Source organism: Rhinolophus hipposideros (genome assembly GCF_964194185.1).
Source record: "Rhinolophus hipposideros genome assembly, chromosome: 7".
Lineage (NCBI taxonomy): Eukaryota > Metazoa > Chordata > Mammalia > Chiroptera > Rhinolophidae > Rhinolophus > Rhinolophus hipposideros.
In genome coordinates, this window is record NC_138053.1 from 10,422,774 (window position 1) to 10,443,034 (window position 20,261).

At 41.2% G+C, this 20,261-nt stretch overlaps 1 protein-coding gene across 1 annotated transcript in view; it reads right to left on the reverse strand.

The window, feature by feature from the left end:
* Positions 1 to 373: 373 nt before the first annotated feature.
* Positions 374 to 20,261, reverse strand: part of LOC308499434 (uncharacterized protein) — a 76,261-nt gene continuing 56,373 nt past the window's right edge. The window contains exons 15-20 of the mRNA XM_081052873.1: positions 18,261 to 18,330; positions 16,742 to 17,749; positions 10,651 to 10,941; positions 10,440 to 10,568; positions 1,405 to 1,457; positions 374 to 1,150 (exon numbers count right to left, since the gene is read on the reverse strand). Coding sequence (XP_080908999.1) covers positions 509 to 1,150; positions 1,405 to 1,457; positions 10,440 to 10,568; positions 10,651 to 10,941; positions 16,742 to 17,749; positions 18,261 to 18,330 — 2,193 coding nt within the window. The 3' untranslated portion in view covers positions 374 to 508. The remainder of the gene's footprint in view (positions 1,151 to 1,404; positions 1,458 to 10,439; positions 10,569 to 10,650; positions 10,942 to 16,741; positions 17,750 to 18,260; positions 18,331 to 20,261) is intronic.

Here is a 20,261-nt window from a genome sequence, read left to right on the forward strand (position 1 = left end):
AAACTATTGGGTTCAAAGTTTATTACTTATTGCTTCCGTGATCTGAGTCTGAATCCAAAATTCCCTGATTCTTTCTTCCCTGGAATGGACATAACTCATTCCATTTTCAGAGGATGACTAAGGAGATTTGAAAAGCAAACCACAGAATCTCTCTCTGATGTGGATCCTTAATATCAAAAGCAGTGTTACGGTTCTGCTTGAGTCATCAACTTGGTAGTGCTGCATTATGCCCCTTCTGTGCCTCTCTCTGACACACAGTGAGGCTTTTCCCATATCCATCATTCCTCAAAAATGAACCTGCTGACGCTGACTAAGGCAGGAACTTGATCTAACTGAACACATCTATGAGATCTGTCCACTGTGTGGAGTTTCAGGTCTTAACAAGAGCTGAACTAGGACTGAAGCCCATCCACACTCACTACACCCAACGGGTTTCTCTCCAGTGTGAGATCTCTGATGTTCAACAGGAGCTGAACTCCGACCAAATGCATTACCACCTTTGTTTCACTCACAGTTTCTCCCTTGTATGAGTTCCCAGATGATCAATAAGGTGTGAACGATACTTGAAGGTTTTCCCACACTCTTTACATTGAGAGGGTTTGACTCCACTATGAGTTTTCCGATGCTGAATAAGGTGGGAGTGCCGACTAACGGCCTTCCCACATTCACTACATTCATAGGGTCTCTCTCCAGTGTGAAGTCTATGATGTTTAATAAGGAGTGAACTCCTACTGAAAGATTTCCCACACTCATTACAATTATAAGGAGCCTCCCCAGTAGGAACTCTCTGATGTTCAATGAGGTGCGAGTTACGACTGTAACGTTTCCCACAGTCATTGCATTCATATGGTCTCTCTTTGGTGTGAACTCGTTGATGTTCTATGAGATTTGAGCTCTGGCTGAAGGCCTTTCCACATTCAGTACATTCATAGGGTTTCTCCCTCGTATGGATTCTCTGATGTCGAATAAGACTTGAGCTCCGACCAAAAGCTTTTCCACATTCATTACACATATAAGGCATCTCTCCTGTATGAATTATCTGATGCTGGATAAGGTGTGAGCTGCGCCGAAAGGTTTTCCCACACTCACTACATTCATAGGGTTTCTCTTCTGTGTGTATTCTTTGATGCTGAATAAGGTTTGAACTGAACTATGGCCAAAGGCTTTTCCACATACATGACACTCATAAAGTTTCTCTTGCATGTGGATATTTTCATGCTGAATGAGGTATGAGCTTCGCCTGAACAATTTTCCACAAATATTATACATTTGAGATTTCTCTTCAGTAAGAATTTGTGGCTGTTGGATAAAGTTTCCCATATTGCCAAAGTTTCGTCCATATTCAAAGACTCCCTCATGTTTGTTTTGTTCACATTCATCTCCTTCATGTAGTCGTATCCCTACTTCAAGAGTTTGCTGCTTTATAATTAATTGCTCCTCAGTCCAGGTCTCACCATCTAACAGAAAATATAAAAAAGGTAAATGTAACAAGAAAACCTGATGGGAAACAGGATGATCAAAGTATTCCAGAAGTATCTGATTCAAAAAAGTAGGAAAAATGGCCTTGCAATATAGGGAAAAGATGGATACAAGTTGAGCAGATTTAAAGAAAGTGGTGGGGAAGCTAAAGTTAGGATTTATATATGAAGCAGCCAACCAGACAGACACACTGAAATGAACAGAAAAGCAAAGGGAAGTGTGATATCTCAGACCACAGGAAGGGTGATGTTGGTGTACAGGTGTGAGGAGGGGCAGGGACTGAACAGATAAATAAAAGAGGAGAACCTCACCCCAGAGGTTCTGTCCACATGGTATGATGACCATATGGTTTGTCTCTGCGGTAACAGGGAAGACTCCCATCATATAATCAGACACCAACATCTTCCGCCTGCTGAAAGTCTCTGTCTACACACAGATGTTACATGCTTACTCATGAACACAGACATACTCAGACCTTACATGCACCTTTTAGAGTGCAAATTGGGAGGATTTGACAAAGGCGGGGGGGGAGGGAGAGAGAACAGGAGGAAAAGTTGTTTAAAATATGAAGTATAATATAGAGAAATATTTCCAAATCTATTTCAAATCTAAGAGAATATGTAAAAGAAATTCTGTACCCTAGCTGCATCTAAGGGAGACGTGATAGAAAAATATTTCCCATTTATTGTGCTTCCCCGAAAATAAGACCTAGCCAGACAATCAGCTCTAACGCGTCTTTTGGAGCAAAAATTCATATAAGACCCGGTCTTATTTTACTATAATACTTATTTTACTATAATACTATAATACAATACAATACCAGTTCTTATATTAATTTTTGCTCAAAAAGATGCATTAGAGTTGATTGTCTGATTAGGTCTTACTTTCGGGGAAACAGGGTACTTTCATACAAACAAGTTTTACTTATTAAATAGGGCTTACTGAAGCTAGAGAAGTTGTTTTGCAGTACTAGAGAAAGTAGGCCCCGTGCTTAGAGGGATCTTTCCAGAAGAAAGTGGTGCTAAGGAATTTCCAATGCAGCATTTCTATCATCAGTGAAAGCCTAAAATGTACAAGATGTGATCAAACAATATTGTGAATATGTAAATAAAAAATTATTACAGTAAAAGACACATTGCCATGAATCCCCCTCAAAATGCTCCCTCTCACTTCAAACACACTTATCCCATCGTTCTTGCCACTTCCTGAAGCAGTTCTGGAAGTCCTCTTTTATAAGTGTCTTTAGTTGCACTGTCGTGGCTGCAGTGATGTCATGAATCATTTTGACTTTGGGGAAGAGCCAGAAGTCACACAGTGCCAGATCCAGTGAATAAGGCGAATGAGGACACACCATAATGTTTTTATTTGACAGAAATTGCTGTATATTAGAAGCAATGTGTGACACGGAGCATTGTCATGATGGAGGATGATTTACGGCACATTTTAAAATACACCTTCTCTCACCGTAGCTCACACCAGACTGCACTGAACAAGCTGACACTTGTCACACACTGTTGCTAAGGTTCGACGTGCCACTTCCCCTATTGAAGATCCCTGCCTTTCTGTTGGATGGCACTCGGCAGCAGCATTCACCATACTTTTTATCACAACGGAAAGGCTCCGTGTCACACATCACTTCTGGTGTGGCATTTTCTGTCAAATAAAAACATTATGGTGTGTCCTCATGCATCTTATTCACTGGATCTGGCACTGTGTGACTTCTGGCTCTTCCCCAGACAAACTGACCATGAAAGGTAAATGTTTTGAATCGATTCAGGACATTGAGGCAGTCATGACCCCACAACTACTTCAGAAAGTTGCAAGAAAAATGGGAAGTGTTTGAAGCGAGGGGGAGTATTTTCAGGGGTATTAATGGCAATGTGTCTTTTACTGTAATACATTTTTTAATGTAAACATTCACCGTATTTTTTGATCACACCTCATAAGTAAAAGTAAGATCATACAGTATTTGTCTTACTCTGTCTTATTTCAATTAGTATAATAACCTCAAGGTCCATCCATGTTGTCACAAATGGCAGGATTTCCTCTTTTTATGGCTGAGTAATATTCCCTTATATACATATACCACATTTTCTTTATCTATTCATCCATTGATGGACATTTAGCTTGTTTCCATGTCATGGCTATTATAAATAATACTGCAATAAACATGGGGGTTCAGACATCTTTTTAAGATAATGATTTTGTTTCCTTCAGATAAATAACCAGGAGTGGAATTGCTGGATCATATTGGTAGTTCTACTTTTGCAGGTCTAAATAGTAGCTAGACGGGCCAATTCTTTTAGCAAGGTACCATAATGCACTCAAGTAGTTCACTGATGGCTTCAACAGCACAATCCAACAGAACTTACTGTGGTTACGGAAACATTCCACATCTGTGCTGTCCAATACAGTACCCAACAGTGGCCAGCGCAACTGAGGAGCTGAACTGTTCATTGTATTTAAGTTAAGTTTAGTTAGCCACTTGTGGCTAGTGGCTACCACAAGTATACTGGACAGCATAACTCTAGAGCTTTCTAAATCTGCCAGATCTGTCGCACAGGGCTTGGCGCACCTAAACTTAGAAGTCCTTCAAAACTGGATTAATTAAATAAGATGAAACACAAGAAAGAGAAGATAACAAATAGTCTCCATCAGCTCATCAACAAGTGAAAGAGCAATAACCAGGGCATGACTCCACCTGGACTTAACATACTTCATAATAATTGCCTTCTGTACTTGGCGCAGGCAAATATTAAAACGAAGGCTTTTTGTACAGCTCCCTGACCTGGGCCCTACCTGCCTTTTCAGTCTCATTCTGATCTTCTCCCCTACACAAAGCCTCTTCTGCTGTTGAACCATTCTATTCTTTCTCTACCATAGCATATGGAGACTTAGACATTCTAAAGGATGTGCCTTTTATTTGGCCCACTGACAAAAATTTGACAGCCTGCCAGATATATTCAAGAATGTAACTCCTACTGCTTTCAGGCCCTGTTCAGTATCACCTTATCCATGAAGCTGAAGGTGATCCTTTTATCCTTCCTGAAATACCACTCATCTTTACAAGTCATACGACACTTCACTCATTCACATTCATTCAGCGTATTTTACTGAGTACCAACAACATGCCAGGTACAGTTTTACGCTCTGAGACACATCAGTGAGCAAAACAGACAAAAATCCTGCCCTGTGAGATCTTTCATTTTAGTAAGGGGGATGGATAATAAATGATGTCAATTACATGCTATTAGAAGGTTGATAAAAGTGCTATAGAGGAAAAAGGCAAGGAACAAGGATTAAAGTGCCAGGGGCAGCGAGTGAGCAGAAGGATTGCAATTTTAAATACCATGGTCAAAGAAGGACTAAGAAAATGACATTTAAGCAAAAACTTGAAGTAGATGAGGGTATCTTGGAAGGAACATTACACATAGAAGAAATAGCAAGTGCAAAGGTCCTGGGTGTTCAAGGAGGCAAGTGTGACTGGAGCAGAAAGAGCAAGGGGGAGAGTAGTAAGAAATGAGGTCAGAGACATAAAAAGGGGATCAGAGAGCATAGGACCCTGTAGACTACTGTAAGAGGTTTGCGTTCACTAAGGAAGTCCGGGAACCACTGGAGGGGTCTGACCAGAGGAAGGCAAGAGCTGACATTTCGACAGGATCACTCTGGCTGCTCTGTGGGGCAGGGGCTGTATGGAGGCAACAAGGAAGGCAGGACAACTAGCCAGGAGGCGACTGCAATGATCCAGATGAGAGATGATGGCGACTTGGACCAATATAGCGGCGGAGGAGCTGGTTAAGAGGTACTTGGATTCTGGGGAAAATGTTGATGGTCACAATGACAGGATTATTGACCAACGGATATAAATATGAGAGAAACAAAGGTTTCTCTCTGGGTTGAGTAGCCGGAAGGGTGGTGTTCCCATCTACTGAGAAGGGGATATTTGTTAATCAGCATCACCAATAAGCTACAAAAACATTTCTATGTGGCTCTCGTACCAGTCCCAAATCTGCCCCTCCTTCTGGGGTATGACTATTTGGTATTATATTCTTGAAGCTCTCCTGCAACTTTAACATTTTTTCAAAATAGAAAAGGGAAGGGGACTCCCTTCTCTGCTCCACATCGGCTCAGTAAACAAGTATTATTGCTTCTACTTACAATATGCTACTTGATTTTTGTCCCTGCCTTCCCGTTATCACTGTTAATGTCATAAAGTCAGATACTAAGCACTTCTCAGCTCCCTAAACAAATCATTCTCTTTCTCGATACACAACACTTAGCCACTATCCTCCTGTTAAGAAAAGCTAACATATCTCAGGATCTCTGCCAAACAAAATCTGAACTCTTTGGCCTGGCATTCATTTACCACAGTCTTACTCCATTTTACCTTTACACATCTTCTCTATGGCCCAGTTAATCTGAACTAACGTCTTCTGAGCATTTATGTCCCAGGCATTTCCTTTTCTGCTCAACCTTCTCCTCCAACACGGAACAGCCTCCCTTCCAACTTCACCTATCAAAATCCTATTCGTCTTTCAAGATCCAGCTTAAAGGCAGCCTTCTTTGTGAAACTTAACCCAGCTCCAGCCCCCAGCTGGAAGTGGTTTCTTTCCTTTGAATCTAAAGCATACAATTCCTGTCTCCCTCACAGCATTTAATTAACCACATTGTCTTTGGGCCTCTCCTTAGAAATATTTTTAGTTTTGTATGTGTTTCCTTCAATTTATATTGAAAGGATCTCTAAAGTAAAATATGTCTTCCATTTCTTTTTCTCCAACCCCAGGACTATGTAAAGAACTCTGCCCACATTAGGTGCTCAAAAGTGCTCCTGAGCGGCGGCCAGATGGCTGTTGGTTGGAGCGTGAGCTCTGAACAACAGGGTTGCCAGTTCAATTCCTACATGGGCCAGTGAGCTGTGCCCTCCACAACTAGGTGGAAGACAGGGAGACAGCAAGCTGCAGCTGAGCTGCCAGAGGGTCAGCCGGATAGCTCAGTCAGAGCACAAGCTCTCAACAAGGTTGTCGGTTCGATTCCCGCATGGGACGGTGGGCTGCGCCCCCTGAAACTAAGATTAAAACGGCAACTGGACTCGGAGCTGATGGGCGCTGAAGAAACACACTGTTCCCCAATATTCCCCAATAAAAAAAATAAATTAATTAAAAAGTGCTCCTGATTATTTTCCAGCAATCCATTAAAAAAAAGTTCTACTCCATCAAGAGAAGAATCTATAAATTACTAAGGGTCTCAAACAAGGGTCCCAAACAGACCATTTTTAAAGTCTTCTGGACTAAGATACAAAGATACAAATGGAATTTAGAGGTATACCCCTTCATGGCTGGACCCCCTGGAATGCCTGGGCAGACATGGGCCGGTCTGAGATAGAGCTAGAGAAGCCCAAGAAAAGAATAGCAGCTGCCTCTTGAAATAACAGGCACATAAAATGTGTCCCTGTAGCCAAAGGTCTAAAAAAAAGTTTCTCGACCAATCTGCTTCTAATTTAAAGGCAGGGGCAAATCTTTGCAGTTCTTCAAGTAGTTTAACTACAAAGCTGTGTGATCCCACGTACATTTACTTCTAACGGCAGAAGAAATGAGCAGTGCTTCCTGTATGGGGTTAAATAGTGTCGTGTCCCACCTCCCTGTGCCCACCTCAAAAAAAGTTCATGTCCACTGGAACCTCAGAATATAACTTTATTTGGAAACAGGGTCTTTGCAGAAGCAGTTAAGATGGGGTCATAATGGATATGGGTGGGTCCTACATCCTATGACTGGTATCTTTATAAGATAAAGGAGAGTCAGACACAGAAATGCACAGGGAAGGCCTAGAGAGAGATTGGAATGATGCAGCTACAAGCCAGGGAGCCCCAAGGATTGCTGGGAGCCACCAGCAGCTAAACACAATCAAGGAAGGCATCTTCCCTAGAGCTTTCAGAGGGCGTTTGTTCCTCATGGACTTCTACCCTCCAGAACTATGACCGAGGACAATTTGGTTGTTTTACGTCATATGGTTGTGGTGATTTGTTACAGCAGCCCTAGGAAACTAATATACTTCCCCTTTGATTTAACCAATCAACAAACATATTTACCGCCTACTATGTGCAAGATACTGGTAGAGGTATTAAAATGGACATATATGACCAAAGTGCTTCAAAGCACAAAATAAGGAATGATCACAACCGACCTAGGTGAGTTGAGTATGGCCTCCTCAAAGAAGTACAGTGAGCTGGGTCTTTAAATATAACCAGGATCAACAAGGTAGAGTATTCCAGGAAAAAATAATAGTACATGCTGAGGCTCAGAAACCTAAAAGGGAATATTAAATTTAAGGTATATTCAAAAAAATTTCAATATGACCAAAATATATGTTCCATGTGGGCAGGAAGCAAGAGATATGGCAGAAATATAGAATATTGGCAGATAATGAAGACACATATAAGCCATACTCAGGATTTTGGACTTTATCCTATAGGCTGAGAATAATATGATCAGACTTGTTTCCAGGAAAGTTTATTCTGGCAGCAGTACGGAGGGGAGCCTAGGGTGGGGGAAATAACCAAAGCATAGTGATGTGTGGACAACCCAGAAAAGATATAATGGGCCTACAATGAGGAAGTGGCAGTGATAGGTAACAGAATCAGATCTTTCTAAAAAAAATTTGATAGGATTTGGTGATTGAATATGGAGGGAAGAATAGTAAAGGATGACTCCAAGTTTTCTGGTTTGGGAAATTAACCAAGGTAGTAATTGGAAGGCAGAGAGGTAGGGAATGGCAGAAAAGCATGAGATCAGAAGTCTGGTTTGATTAGGTTAACTGTATCCAGGCACTGAATATCATAGTGCCTGGCAACTGTATTATTGAATGAATGGATAGATGAGGTTATATTTTTAGATGTGGGAATCCCATTATGCTTTGCTGACACCCCATGGGCCTCCTTTGAACTTCATTCTTAAACTTATTCAGTTACCCATATGCTATTTCCTAGGGTGAGCTCATTACCTGAAAATGCCATACTCTTTCATCTGTAGGCCTTGGTTACTAAAATTAACCAAGGTGGTCATTGGAAGGTAGGGAGGTAGGGGACGGCAAAAAAACCACGTGCTCAGAAGCATATTGTGAACATCTAGTATTCAGGAGTCAGTTGGAAGCAAGAGCAGCATATACAGTGGTAACTAAAGTCATGGAAGGGGACAGGAGCATCCACAGGACGGAAAAGAGGAGAAGTCTGAGTACGGTCTTGGGGAAAATCAATGTCTAAGGAACAGGTGGAGAAACAGGAGTGGGAAAGGCCCTGAGAAGACAAGAGGCAGATGAGAATATGGTGCTTCCAAAACCAAAGAACAGGAGTTACAAGGAAGAGGGATCACATCAACAAAAAACACCAAGGGGTCAAAAAAATTGGGGCTGAAAAAAAATGTGTCCAGTGGATTCATTAATTAAACCACTGGCAACTTGTATATAACCAGTTTTGATGACACAGAAGCAGTACCCCGCATTGAGAGGTGAATGGCAATGACAAAGATATTAGCAACTGGTGAAGACTTTTAAAAATAGGTATGCCAGTGAATGGAACAAAGGCAGTTGTCCCCAGCTTCCCTCTACTGCTCAGTCACCAAGTCCCGCAGGTTTCCATGTAAATGTCTCTCGCATCCGTTTGTTTCCTTCTTCATAGTCCCGATCTGTTTCAGAAGCTTCAAGGAAGAAGCTGTCCTATCCTGCACTGAGTCTTCAAGCATGGGACCTTGAGTTGTGTGGGGTTTGGATAGGCGAGAATGGAGGAAGCAGCACTGTATGTGTGTTCTGTATTACCTTGTGTAAACAAACCACTCTTGCTGGGTTTGTCTCGGGGAACCCTGACGTAAGACTTTAAAGAGGATCCTGAATGCCAGGTTATGAAATACGGACTGAATCCAGTGGGCAATGTGAACTAACATGAATGAGTATTTTAGGAAGGCGAATAAAAGCACTTGGCCTCTTATAAAGACCAGCAGCAAAGAGCCTGTGGTAAGGGCCTATCCTCTCCTCTCTCACCTAAAATCTGACTGCTTTCGTTCTGACTTCTTCCCAGACCAAACTCATGATTTTCTAAGGCTTCCTGGGCTAATACCAGTTCTCAGGGATCTCCTCTTGTGAACTTTTACATTGTTTATTGTCCCATAGTTTCTCATAGTTAACTAGTCCAACTCAACTCGAAGCTCGTGGGTGGGTAGGGGTTAGGTTTTCTTTTAACTTAGTCTCAACACCGCATAATAATAACTCAGTTAATACTTGTTAAAAATTATCCTGAAAACCTCATTAGAAGGCTCAGTATGTGAAAGAAAATATCCCCAAACATAAGCCATCTCAAAGTCCCAATGTGGATTCTCTGAGCCTTTGTCCCCTAATTAAACAATCTAAGTCCACGTTTTTTAAATGGCCAAACATATATTAGTCAATGGTGAGATGGCAGATTGAAATAAAAATGTGGATATTTATAGTTTAACTTCATTTTCTATCAGCAGTTGGCTGGCTTGTCTACTGTACACCACAGGCCAGTCACCCGCTTGCAGTTAATATCTTGGGTGGAAAATGTATCTTCCCTGATGAGGAAAGAGAGTAAGGGAAGGAGTCTACTCTTCCTGGTACTTGAGGGATAGGACATACTTTACTGGGTTCATTCATTCCTTTATTCAAATCACATGCACTGAGCTTCTCCAAAGGCCAAGCAAGTTGGCAGGTGCTGGAATGGCAACCCAAGACTTAGTGCTATGACAGTGCTCCTGCAGGTTTGCTCCACAGTCAGAGAGGAAGCATAAGTTATAGGCTTTATTTACATGCAATAGCTTTCGGTAAAAAAAAAAAAAAAAAAAAAAAATCAGAAGTCTTGCACCAGGACAATTCTAAGGTAAATCGTGTCCATCTGATCTGAGGCCCGGTTAGAAGGACAGTTTAGACAAAGAAAGCCAGTTAGGTCAGCTCCTCACCCTTGCTCTTTCGGGGTTCCTGCTCGGGGGATGGAAACGGGGACTCCGGAGACATCTGCTCAGGCAGCTTCTCCATAGGCTGGTGCAATAACCGGTGCCGCTCCAAAGCCAAGACCTTCTCTAAAACTTCTTCAGAACAGGGCACAGGGGACGGGCAGTCACTTCAGGAAAGGGTGGGAGAAGGGGACAGAGGGAAAACGGAAGGTGAAACTTTCCCCAGAGCGACTGCCATCCCAGGAGGTCTGAGAAGCTTCATTGTCTTCAGGCCCCGCCGCGAGGAGACCGCTAGGCTGGCGTCCCCCGGAGGCGGCCTGAGGCCCCAGGCGCCGCGCCGGGGAACCGAGCGGGTTCCTGCGGCCCCACACCAATCCCACGGGAGCCCCCACGGGAGAAGGCTTCCCCACTGTCCACCCCGACGCGGGATCGCTGAGCCCGGACCTCACTGGCCCCACCCGAGCCGCGCGCTCCGCGGTGTGGGCGACCTCCGCCTCCGGTAGGCGGCCTGGGAACTCGGGGTCCTCGGCGTGCACTTCCGGGTCCTATCTAGGCAGCTCGGAGGTCTAATCTCGAAAGCGGGTTCTCTACCGGGAGCTTGGCGCACAGCGGCGTTGGGATGGGGACTTCCTTCGGTGTTCGCCCTTCCCCCAGGAAGGATTGTAGGAGGATGGTACAGATTTATTTGCCCTTCATTGCCTAAGTGGACCGAGCATCTAAATCGGTTTCCTTCTTTCTCATTCCCTCCGTCTTGTGTGTACCCCATTTGCCTCCTCCGCTCGACGCCTGCCTTGTTTTACTATTCACGTCACCTCCCTTCATAATCACTGGCCAGGTTAACCCTGCTGGGCCCGAATACGTCACCTAGGCCCTCATTCCACCCAGTCCTCTCTCCCTTTGTCGCTTCAACCCAGCCCCTCATACTTTTGCAGGAAGAACATACTGGTACCAATACCAGTATGAAGAAGAAAAGCCTTAAAGAGGTCAAGTCCAAAGACCCTTCTGAAGCCTGGAGTACAGATTTGCCAGAGGCACCTTTGATATGTGGAAGCAGGAAAAAAAGGTTAAGGAAATGAGTTGTTTATAAGGGTAGTTTCCTGCTAAACTCAGAAATAACAGCTACCAGTTGTGGAGCACTTTGACATCTCATTAACCCTCACAACAATCCCATGAAGTTGGTGCATTTACTATCTTACATGCCAGGTGCTGCAGAGGTAGTTAGCAACTAGAGGCAGCATTTGAACCCTGGCCAGTTCAAACCAGAGCCTGATGCTAACTGCACCCTGGACAACGAAGGACAACGAAGCCAGGGTGGACATTTGTAACATGAGCAACTGCAGAAAAAATATAGACGCCTGTAATTATACCCAAGTTGTAAATTTATAAACATGAATTAAATACAAATATAAAAGGCTAACTAACCGTTTTCTAAAACTGAAGAGAGTGAATAGGTTGCATCAGCAAAATAAAAAATTCCAGCATTTATTTTGATTTGTACGAAGCACCATCTGATCTGATTGAAATCACTCTTAAAGGTCTGGATTAAACATTGGTTCCTTCATACACTCCCATTTTGAAAATGTGATGTTATATGATACAAAGGTTAGAAGAGTCAGATGTCACAGTTTGTTGACTCCAGCAGGGAGTACCTGTACGGAGGCAGTTCTTATCACAGCCCAGGATGCCTGATGATTTCTCTAGTCATGTTTAAGTTCTCCAAACCCAGGGTATCCCTCCCTGGGCAATGCTAGTACTGCACTGTTAAATGCTTGTTCATTAATTCCCTTTTTAAAATTTTATCTCCCTTCTATCTAAACATCTCTTCTATTTTTACGGGTTTTTACATTAGTGTTTATGTTAATAACTTTTGGGCACAATGCATTTTACATTAATTTTCATGCTGTTATTAACATTATATAGACAAGAAAACTAGAGAGGCTATGTAAAATTTCCAAAGTCACACAGCTAGTAAACAGCAAAGTTCAAACACAGGTATGTCTAATTCCTAAGCCATGGCTTTGACAATTTGCTCGTCTTCACTCAGTGGGTAGTTTAATTCCTTTAACTGTATCCCTTGGCCAGCACTGAATATCATAGCGTCTGGCAACTGTGTTACTAGATAGATGAGGTTACATATTCAGATGTGGGAAGCCCATTATGCTTTGCTGAGATGACACCCCATGGGCCTCCTTTGAACTTCATTCTTAAACTTCCTGTTACCCATATGCCATTTCCTAGGATGAGGCATTTCTCCAGAGCTCATTACCTGAAAATGGCATACTCTTTTATGTACAGGCCTCTGGCATGCTTTCTTGCCTGCAATCCTCCCCCTGCTCCTCCTGCAGCTTGCTCCCTCTCCAGTCTGCTTCTATCCCTCCTTTGCTCAAGCCAAAACCTAGGAATCAAACTTGATTTTCCCATAACCTGCTTTGCTCCACTGCTTTATATATAACCAGAGGTGACAGTAAATCTTGGTAAAGATACATGTCCATCAGCAACTTCTAGTTAGCAGAAAAAATGGAAATGTAAATCTAGTGATGGGATTTGGGGGTATCTTGGCAGGAAATAGGAATTTGGAAGCTTTGACCCGTGGCCCGTCATTGTTAAAATTGTCTAAGCCTTGTTTCAAGGAGGGGGCGGGGGTCTCTGACTAGCTCCCACAAGATATTGGGATATTTGCCCCTAGTATACCAGAGCTCTGGGTGCATTTAGGATTAGCTGCAAACAGTAATAGTGAATCATTGGGTTGTAACAGGGAATGAAGAGCTTTCAAAGAAAACTTCTCTGGTTGGTGTCTAACACCAACTTCATGATGATGGAAACCTTTGGAGTCAAACAGACCTGACTTTGAACTTGCTGTGTGACTGACGAAGTTCTTTAACCTCTCTATGCCTCAGTTCCTCTGTAAAACAGAGTTAGTTCCCTTGCAGAGTAGTTGTGAAGATTAAGTTTGAATACGTACATACAGGTACACTTGATGAGTGGACAGACAGAAGACAGATAAAATTAGATGTCCTTCAACTATTAGATTTCTTCTCTTCCCTTTCCAAACTTCAAGACTAAAAAAGACAAAGAACTCAAACTCATTATTTGGACCGATTAAACATCGGCAAGCTTAAAGTGGAAGGTTACTTGCTCTTGAGGATTATTTTGGTTTTTCATTTTTAAAAATTTATTAAGAAAAACACATTCTGGCTACTATTACTGAAACCTCAAATGATTTCCTCTTATTTTATGTACGGACAGCATCCCAATCGAATAACTCTTTAAATCCTAAACATTCAGACATTGTTCCTCCAGAGGTCTATGGAAGAGCAGGTACCAGTACACAGGAGAGTGATCCACTCTTGTCGTGAAAAAGGTTTTTGGAAGGAACTGAGTTGCAGCCAGGAGGATGATTCCAAAATTTCCAAATGCTTCTGGCTAAGGCCTTCAGATTTTATTTGAAACAGATTCTCAGAGTATCAAACACATCTTTATTCAAGTGGAGGTACAAAAGCACATTGTTAAACCAAATGCATACATGTGATTTTTACATATTCTACTATTTACGGATTAATTGTTTCATAATCACTGAAGGTGACTATTAGTCTTTACAAGTAAAGGTATACACATTAACAGGAAAAAAACATGCATTTTCATTTGCTTTTACATTTAGATCAATTTGTTTAGATCCCTACCTTGCCCTGATGGGATCCTATGTTTGCTGATGGCTAAGAGGTAAAATATAGTGGTAGAACTATCCTAGAGGTTAGCCATAAGATGCTTATAAAGCGAGCCATACATTTTTATATATTTGTTGAGGATCCCTCGTGAATATTATAACATCTGAACTATGAAGGCCTCAATTGCTGGAATGACTAGAATTTTAAATAACACTTGTCTTATTCACAAAATGTTATGAAGCTTAAGACGGAAAAATACAATAAAATGTTTTGACATTATCTAAAGAATCACGAACTATTGCTACCGTGTTTCCCAAAAAAATAAGACCTAGCTGGACCATCAGCTCCAAAAGGTGCATTAGAGCTGATGGTCCAGCTAGGTCTTATTTTGGGGGAAACATGGTAGGTGTTACGATGAACTCTGGAGCCAACATCTGTGATCAACTTTATCAATCAAGAAACCCATGTTCTTTTACATGGCTTGCAGAGTCTAGTAAAATACAAAACTGTGATAATGATAAATAATTATACACAAAATCCCCACTTTAAATACTGTCCTGGATTGATGAAGGAAGACTGGGGACAGAAATTAAAATAGATAAAGAAGTAATCGTAACGGTTAAAATTTTACCAGGAACAGACCTGCCACTCTCTTGAAATACTCTCTCTAGACATATTACCTAAGAACAGCAAGATTTTTGTTGGAAGGCTGAGCTCTCTGCCTTATGAAACTCTGAATTTTTTATTAGGTTGGTGCAAAAGTAATTGCAGTTTTTGCAATTATCTTTAACCTTTTAAACCACAATTACTTTTGCACCACCCTAATAGTTTATATTCTTTATGTTTTGCCCCATTAAAAGCAGACCTAAGCATTTTGCTGCTCTTCAATGGAAGTATATAAAGTAATTCTAAACTCAGACATGCAGAATAAGCGCTGAATGTCACTAGACTACCATAACCTCGTCGGCTCCGTGATGTCCTTATTCATCTCTTAGAGGGCTGTGGATGCAGACAAGGCAGCTAAGAACATGGGCATCACTTTAAAATGTTTAGCTGCCTGCCATAAACTCAGGGGAGACAGAATTATTCATACTCATGGATGAACAGGATGTGGAAATCCAATTTAAAGGAAGTTGCTTCACTTTATGAAAGAAGACACCAGAATAGCAACATCAAGTAGGGAAGGCATACCTGCTGGTGAAAAGCTTAAAACTAGGAATCCACCATTCCAAGGCGCTTAAGAGAATGGAGAAATCCATAGGAATTCAAGTGCTGTGGTTGGAAACGAGTATGTAGGGTCCTCAAAAAAGAGCAGGCCCAAGAGTCTGTTTTGGAGAGAATTTGGGCTGAGAACAGCAGAAAAAGCTAAATGAGCTACATTCCAGATGCTGATGTTTTAACATTGGTGTAATACCTTAGGGAAGCTGTGAATAATAATAAGTACCAATTCCAGGAAATAAAATGTTTATAGGCCATATTAAAATAAAAATAGCTTAAATGAATTCCATAAATAAAGTACACATAGTTACTTACAATACCTATTATATTAAATAAAAGAATGCCGTAATAAAACAGCACTGAATTCACCAAGTCACTCCTCAGAATAGATTCTTTTGCAATGAAAAAGACTGGAACTATATATTAACGATTTCATATACAAACAATAAACAATTTTCTCTCCAACATTTTTATGTCAAATAAAGCCTGAAATATGGCAGTAAATTTTTCCATTTGCATTATATCAGATTCTGGTCTGGTGCAGATATTCCGATGATGAAAAAGACTTGAACTCCTACATTCAAATGACTTCTCCAGGGTATGGATTCTTTGATGTTGAATGAGGATTGAAATATGATTGAATCTTCCCCCCCATTCCCCCATCCCTACACACATCGATTACATTCATAGGCTTTCTGCATGGAATGAATTTGATGATGAACAAGGTAGTGTCTTTGACCGAAGGCTTTTTTCACATTCATTACAGTGATGGAATTTTATTCCTGTATGAATTCTCCAATGATGACTAAGGTATGAACATAGCATGAAGCATTTACCACATTCAATATATTCGTAGGTTTGTTCATTGGTATGGGTTTGCAGGCATCGACTGAGTTTAACTAATAGCTTTATTACATTTGTCACATTCAGAGGGTTTCTCTCTGGTGTGAACTCTCCGATACTGAGTAAGGGTTGAGCTATAATTGAAGGTTTTACCATATTCAGTACATACATGATTTCTCCCTGGGGTGAACTCTCAGATGTTGAATGAGGCCTGAACTTGACTAAATGTCTTCCCATGTTCATTACATTCGTAAGGTTTCTCTTTGGTATGAATTCTTTGATGTTGAACAAGGTGTGCTCTCTGACTGAGGTTCTTTTCCCATGCATCACAATCAAAGGCTTTTTCTCTGGTGAGGACTTCTCGTTGTAGAACAAGATCTGAGCTATGATTAAAACTGTCTTTATAATCATTACACTCAGAGGATTTCTCTTTCCTATGAATTTTGTGATGCTGAATAAGGCATGAGGTTTGACTGAAAGCTTTTCCACATTCATTACATTCATGTGGTTTTTCTCCTGTGTGAATTCTTTGATGCTGAATAAGATGGGAATTCAATCTGAAGTCTTTCCCACATTCATTACATGTATAGGGCTTTTCTCTGAGACGAATTCCTTGATGTTTAATAAAGGTCAACCCACATTCATTGTATTCATAGGCTTTCTCTTCACAGTGAACTTTCTGATGTTCGACTAGGTACGAGGTATGATAGGAGTCACTGCCACACGCAGTACACTTACAGGGCATCTCTCTGTGAATTCTCTGATGTTGCATAAGATGTACACTACGACTGAAGACTCTTTCACAACGGCTACATTTATAAGATTTTGCTCTAGTGTGAATCCTCTTATGCTGACTCATGCCTGAGCTCTGACTAGAGGATTTGTCAGATGACTCACAGGACTTATCAGACACTTCACATTTATAGGGTTTTTCTCTAGTATGTATTCTTTTATGTCGACTAAGACTTGAACTCTGACTGAAAGATTTTTCACATTCTTTACATTTGTAGGGTTTCTCTCTGGTATGAATTCTCTGATGTCTAGAAAGGGCTGAGCTCTGGTGGAAGACTTTCTCACATGCATCACATTTATAGAATTTCTCAGTGGTAGGAATGCTTTCACATTTACTAAGGTGGGAGAGCTCCATCAAGCTTTCTTTATATTCACTACTCTGAAAATCCTGTGTTAGATTTATGTGTTCCTGTTTATCAGCAGCTGAATTCTGGTTGAGGCTCATGTCATACTTATCAATGTCATCAATGTTCTGTATTCTAAGATCTTTCTGATCTGTATCAAGGGTAGATTCCAGACTGAAGCTTTTTTCAGGTTCATTACATTCATTGTTCTTCTCACTGGTGAAGGTTTTCTTGCTGATTGTTATTTGCCTAAACTCCCTCTCCAGGAAGAGAAATTTCCTTAGGATTTCCTGAAGCCTTTCTAATCTGTCCTCAGGTTTATGCACTTCTCTAGTCTCAGGAACTTGGGCAATATCCTTTTTGAGTCTTCCTACTCTCACTTTGTATGAATGTACTTCTTCTGAAATTTTCTGCTTAGGAATCAACAGCTTGTTCTCTTCTCTGGTTTCTCCATCTGATTCAATATATAAATAGAAAATGCAAATGTAATCTGTACCCTGTGCTTAGAAAAAGAAAACTCAGAGAGGAAAATTCTAAATAATCTAGTCTCTACCAGGACAAGAGTTTATTTACTCTGAAACACAGGCACAAAATCTCAACAGCAGATAAAAGGGTGTGAATAGGAACAGTGAGGTAGGATCCGAATGGTTCAGGGTATGGCAGAAACAGAAGGTACTTTCATCAGACTAAGAAGATAACCAATTAAGGTGTTTCAAAGGAGTAAATAGGGAAAATAGTTCAAAAGAATTAAAAATAAGCAACTTAAATAGGGACTTAGTACAACTTGTGGATGATAAGGAACAAAATAAATGCAAAGAGTTCATCAAAACTGAAGGGAAAGGAAAAAGCTCTCCATTCTGTGATACAGGCAGAGCTCTTCATTTTGACAAAGTAGTTACAACGTGGCTCAACATCTGGACTTTACTTTCCTACTAATTCCATCTGATTGATTCTGCCTTACTCACCTGAGCAGTCATCTCTTAAGACTTCTCTATTCTTAGTTTCCAGATCAAAGACCAGTAGATCTTGTTCCAGCTGGGAGATCCCATCAGGCTTGAAAATTGGAAATCCTGCTCACAGAGAAGGAAATGGGATGTGGCAATTTTTCCGCAGATACTACACCAACCCATTTTTCTATTAACTAATGGTTAATGGAGAAAGTAAATTCTTAGAAGACATGGGGGAAGCCTGGAGAGTGAGAGTGGCAAAGATGCTCTACAAGGAGCTCCTATTTGTACTCTAGAAAGAGGAGTGTTAGTAAGGGGCAGGCTGAAGCCTTTTGGGAGCAAGAGAAGTCATCTAACATTCCTCAGACAAGGGAATTTGTGCATGGGATAATTTCACAGAAATTATTATTTTCAGTCCTCATCTGTTGCCTATAGATCAACCTTGTGTTAGACCTGGTCTATAGTACTAGACCTAGTCAAAATCCAGGTAATCCAAATATATGGTGATGGAAAGATAACTGGCTCTGGGTGGTGAACACACAGTGGGATTTATAGATGATGTAATGCAGAATTGTACACCTGAAATCTATGTAATTTCACTAACAATTGTCACCCAAATAAATTTTTAAAAAAAATCCAGGTAATCAAAATTACAACTTTGCTGGACTGGAGAAAGGTGAATACTCAAGCCCTGTTGTAGGGTGAGCTGAACTGTATCAACAGAATCAGTGAAGCCTGAATAAATATTCCTAGGACCAATCTCAAGAAACAATTCATTTCAATTCGCACGAGAAAACAAAGATTAACATGACACATTCTCACCCATTAGGAGCTTACACTCTTGTTTATCCAACAAACATTTATGCAAAGTATGCAGGGGATAAAGAGCCAAGCAGGAAAGGTCCATCACCTCAAGGACTTTACACTCTTAAATGCAGAGACAGAGATATAAATAACTATAATATGATATAGTGAAGCAAGTACAATAAAAGTGCATCTTTACATGAAATGGTCTTTGTCTGGCTTGCATAATGGACTGGGAAGATCTAATCTCTTTTAAAAGTGAAAGAAAGAGGCAATCAGCTTCTAAAGGGGCAGAACTATTATAGTATCAAAGGGGCATTATTTTATGTGTTCAGCCCAGAAAGCTCCTAGTAGCACACACATAGGTCTAGCTCAAGCCTCTCATCTCCAAAAGCCTTTCTCTCCACTTACTGAATGTCTACAAAATTTATCTGTTCCTCTTATTCTGGCATGTCGTTATATAATGGAGTTTATACATTTTTTAAAAAATTGGATTCAAGTATCTTCATCTCTACCTGATTTATAAACTCTTTGATAACAAACACCATGTATCTTGTATCTTGCACTTGTTCTGATTAATTTATTTAAGAGCTGCTCATTGAGTGCCAATTCTGTGCCCAAGAGTCAGCATATAACAGATAACCAATGTTTTTAAAAGGGCATTGGGCCTGGAAAATATGATAAAGCAACAGCTGCCCTCTTGGGATTCCATATGAGAGCCTATTCCATATGAGAGAGATCAGAACAGATTATAAGAATGACATTTACTGGGGCCGGCCCAGTGGCTTAGGCGGTTGGAGCTCCGTGCTCCTAACTCCGAAGGCTGCCAGTTTGATTCCCACATGGGCCAGTGGGCTCTCAACCACAAGGTTGCCGGTTCAACTCCTGGAGTCCCCCAAGGGATGGTGGGCTCTGGCCCTGCAACTAAGCTTGAACACAGCACCCTAAGCTGAGCTGCCTCCCGGATGGCTGTTGGTTGAAGCGCAGGCTCTCAACCACAAGGTTGCCGGTTCGACTCCCGCAAGGGATGGTGGGCTGCGCCCCCTGCAACTAGCAACGGCAACTGGACCTGGAGCTGAGCTGCGCCTTCCACAACTAAGACTGAAAAGACAACAACTTGACTTGGAAAAAAGTCCTGGAAGTACACAGTTTCCCAATAAAGTCCTGTTCCCCTTCCCCAGTAAAATAAAAAAAAAAAAAAAAAGAATGACATTT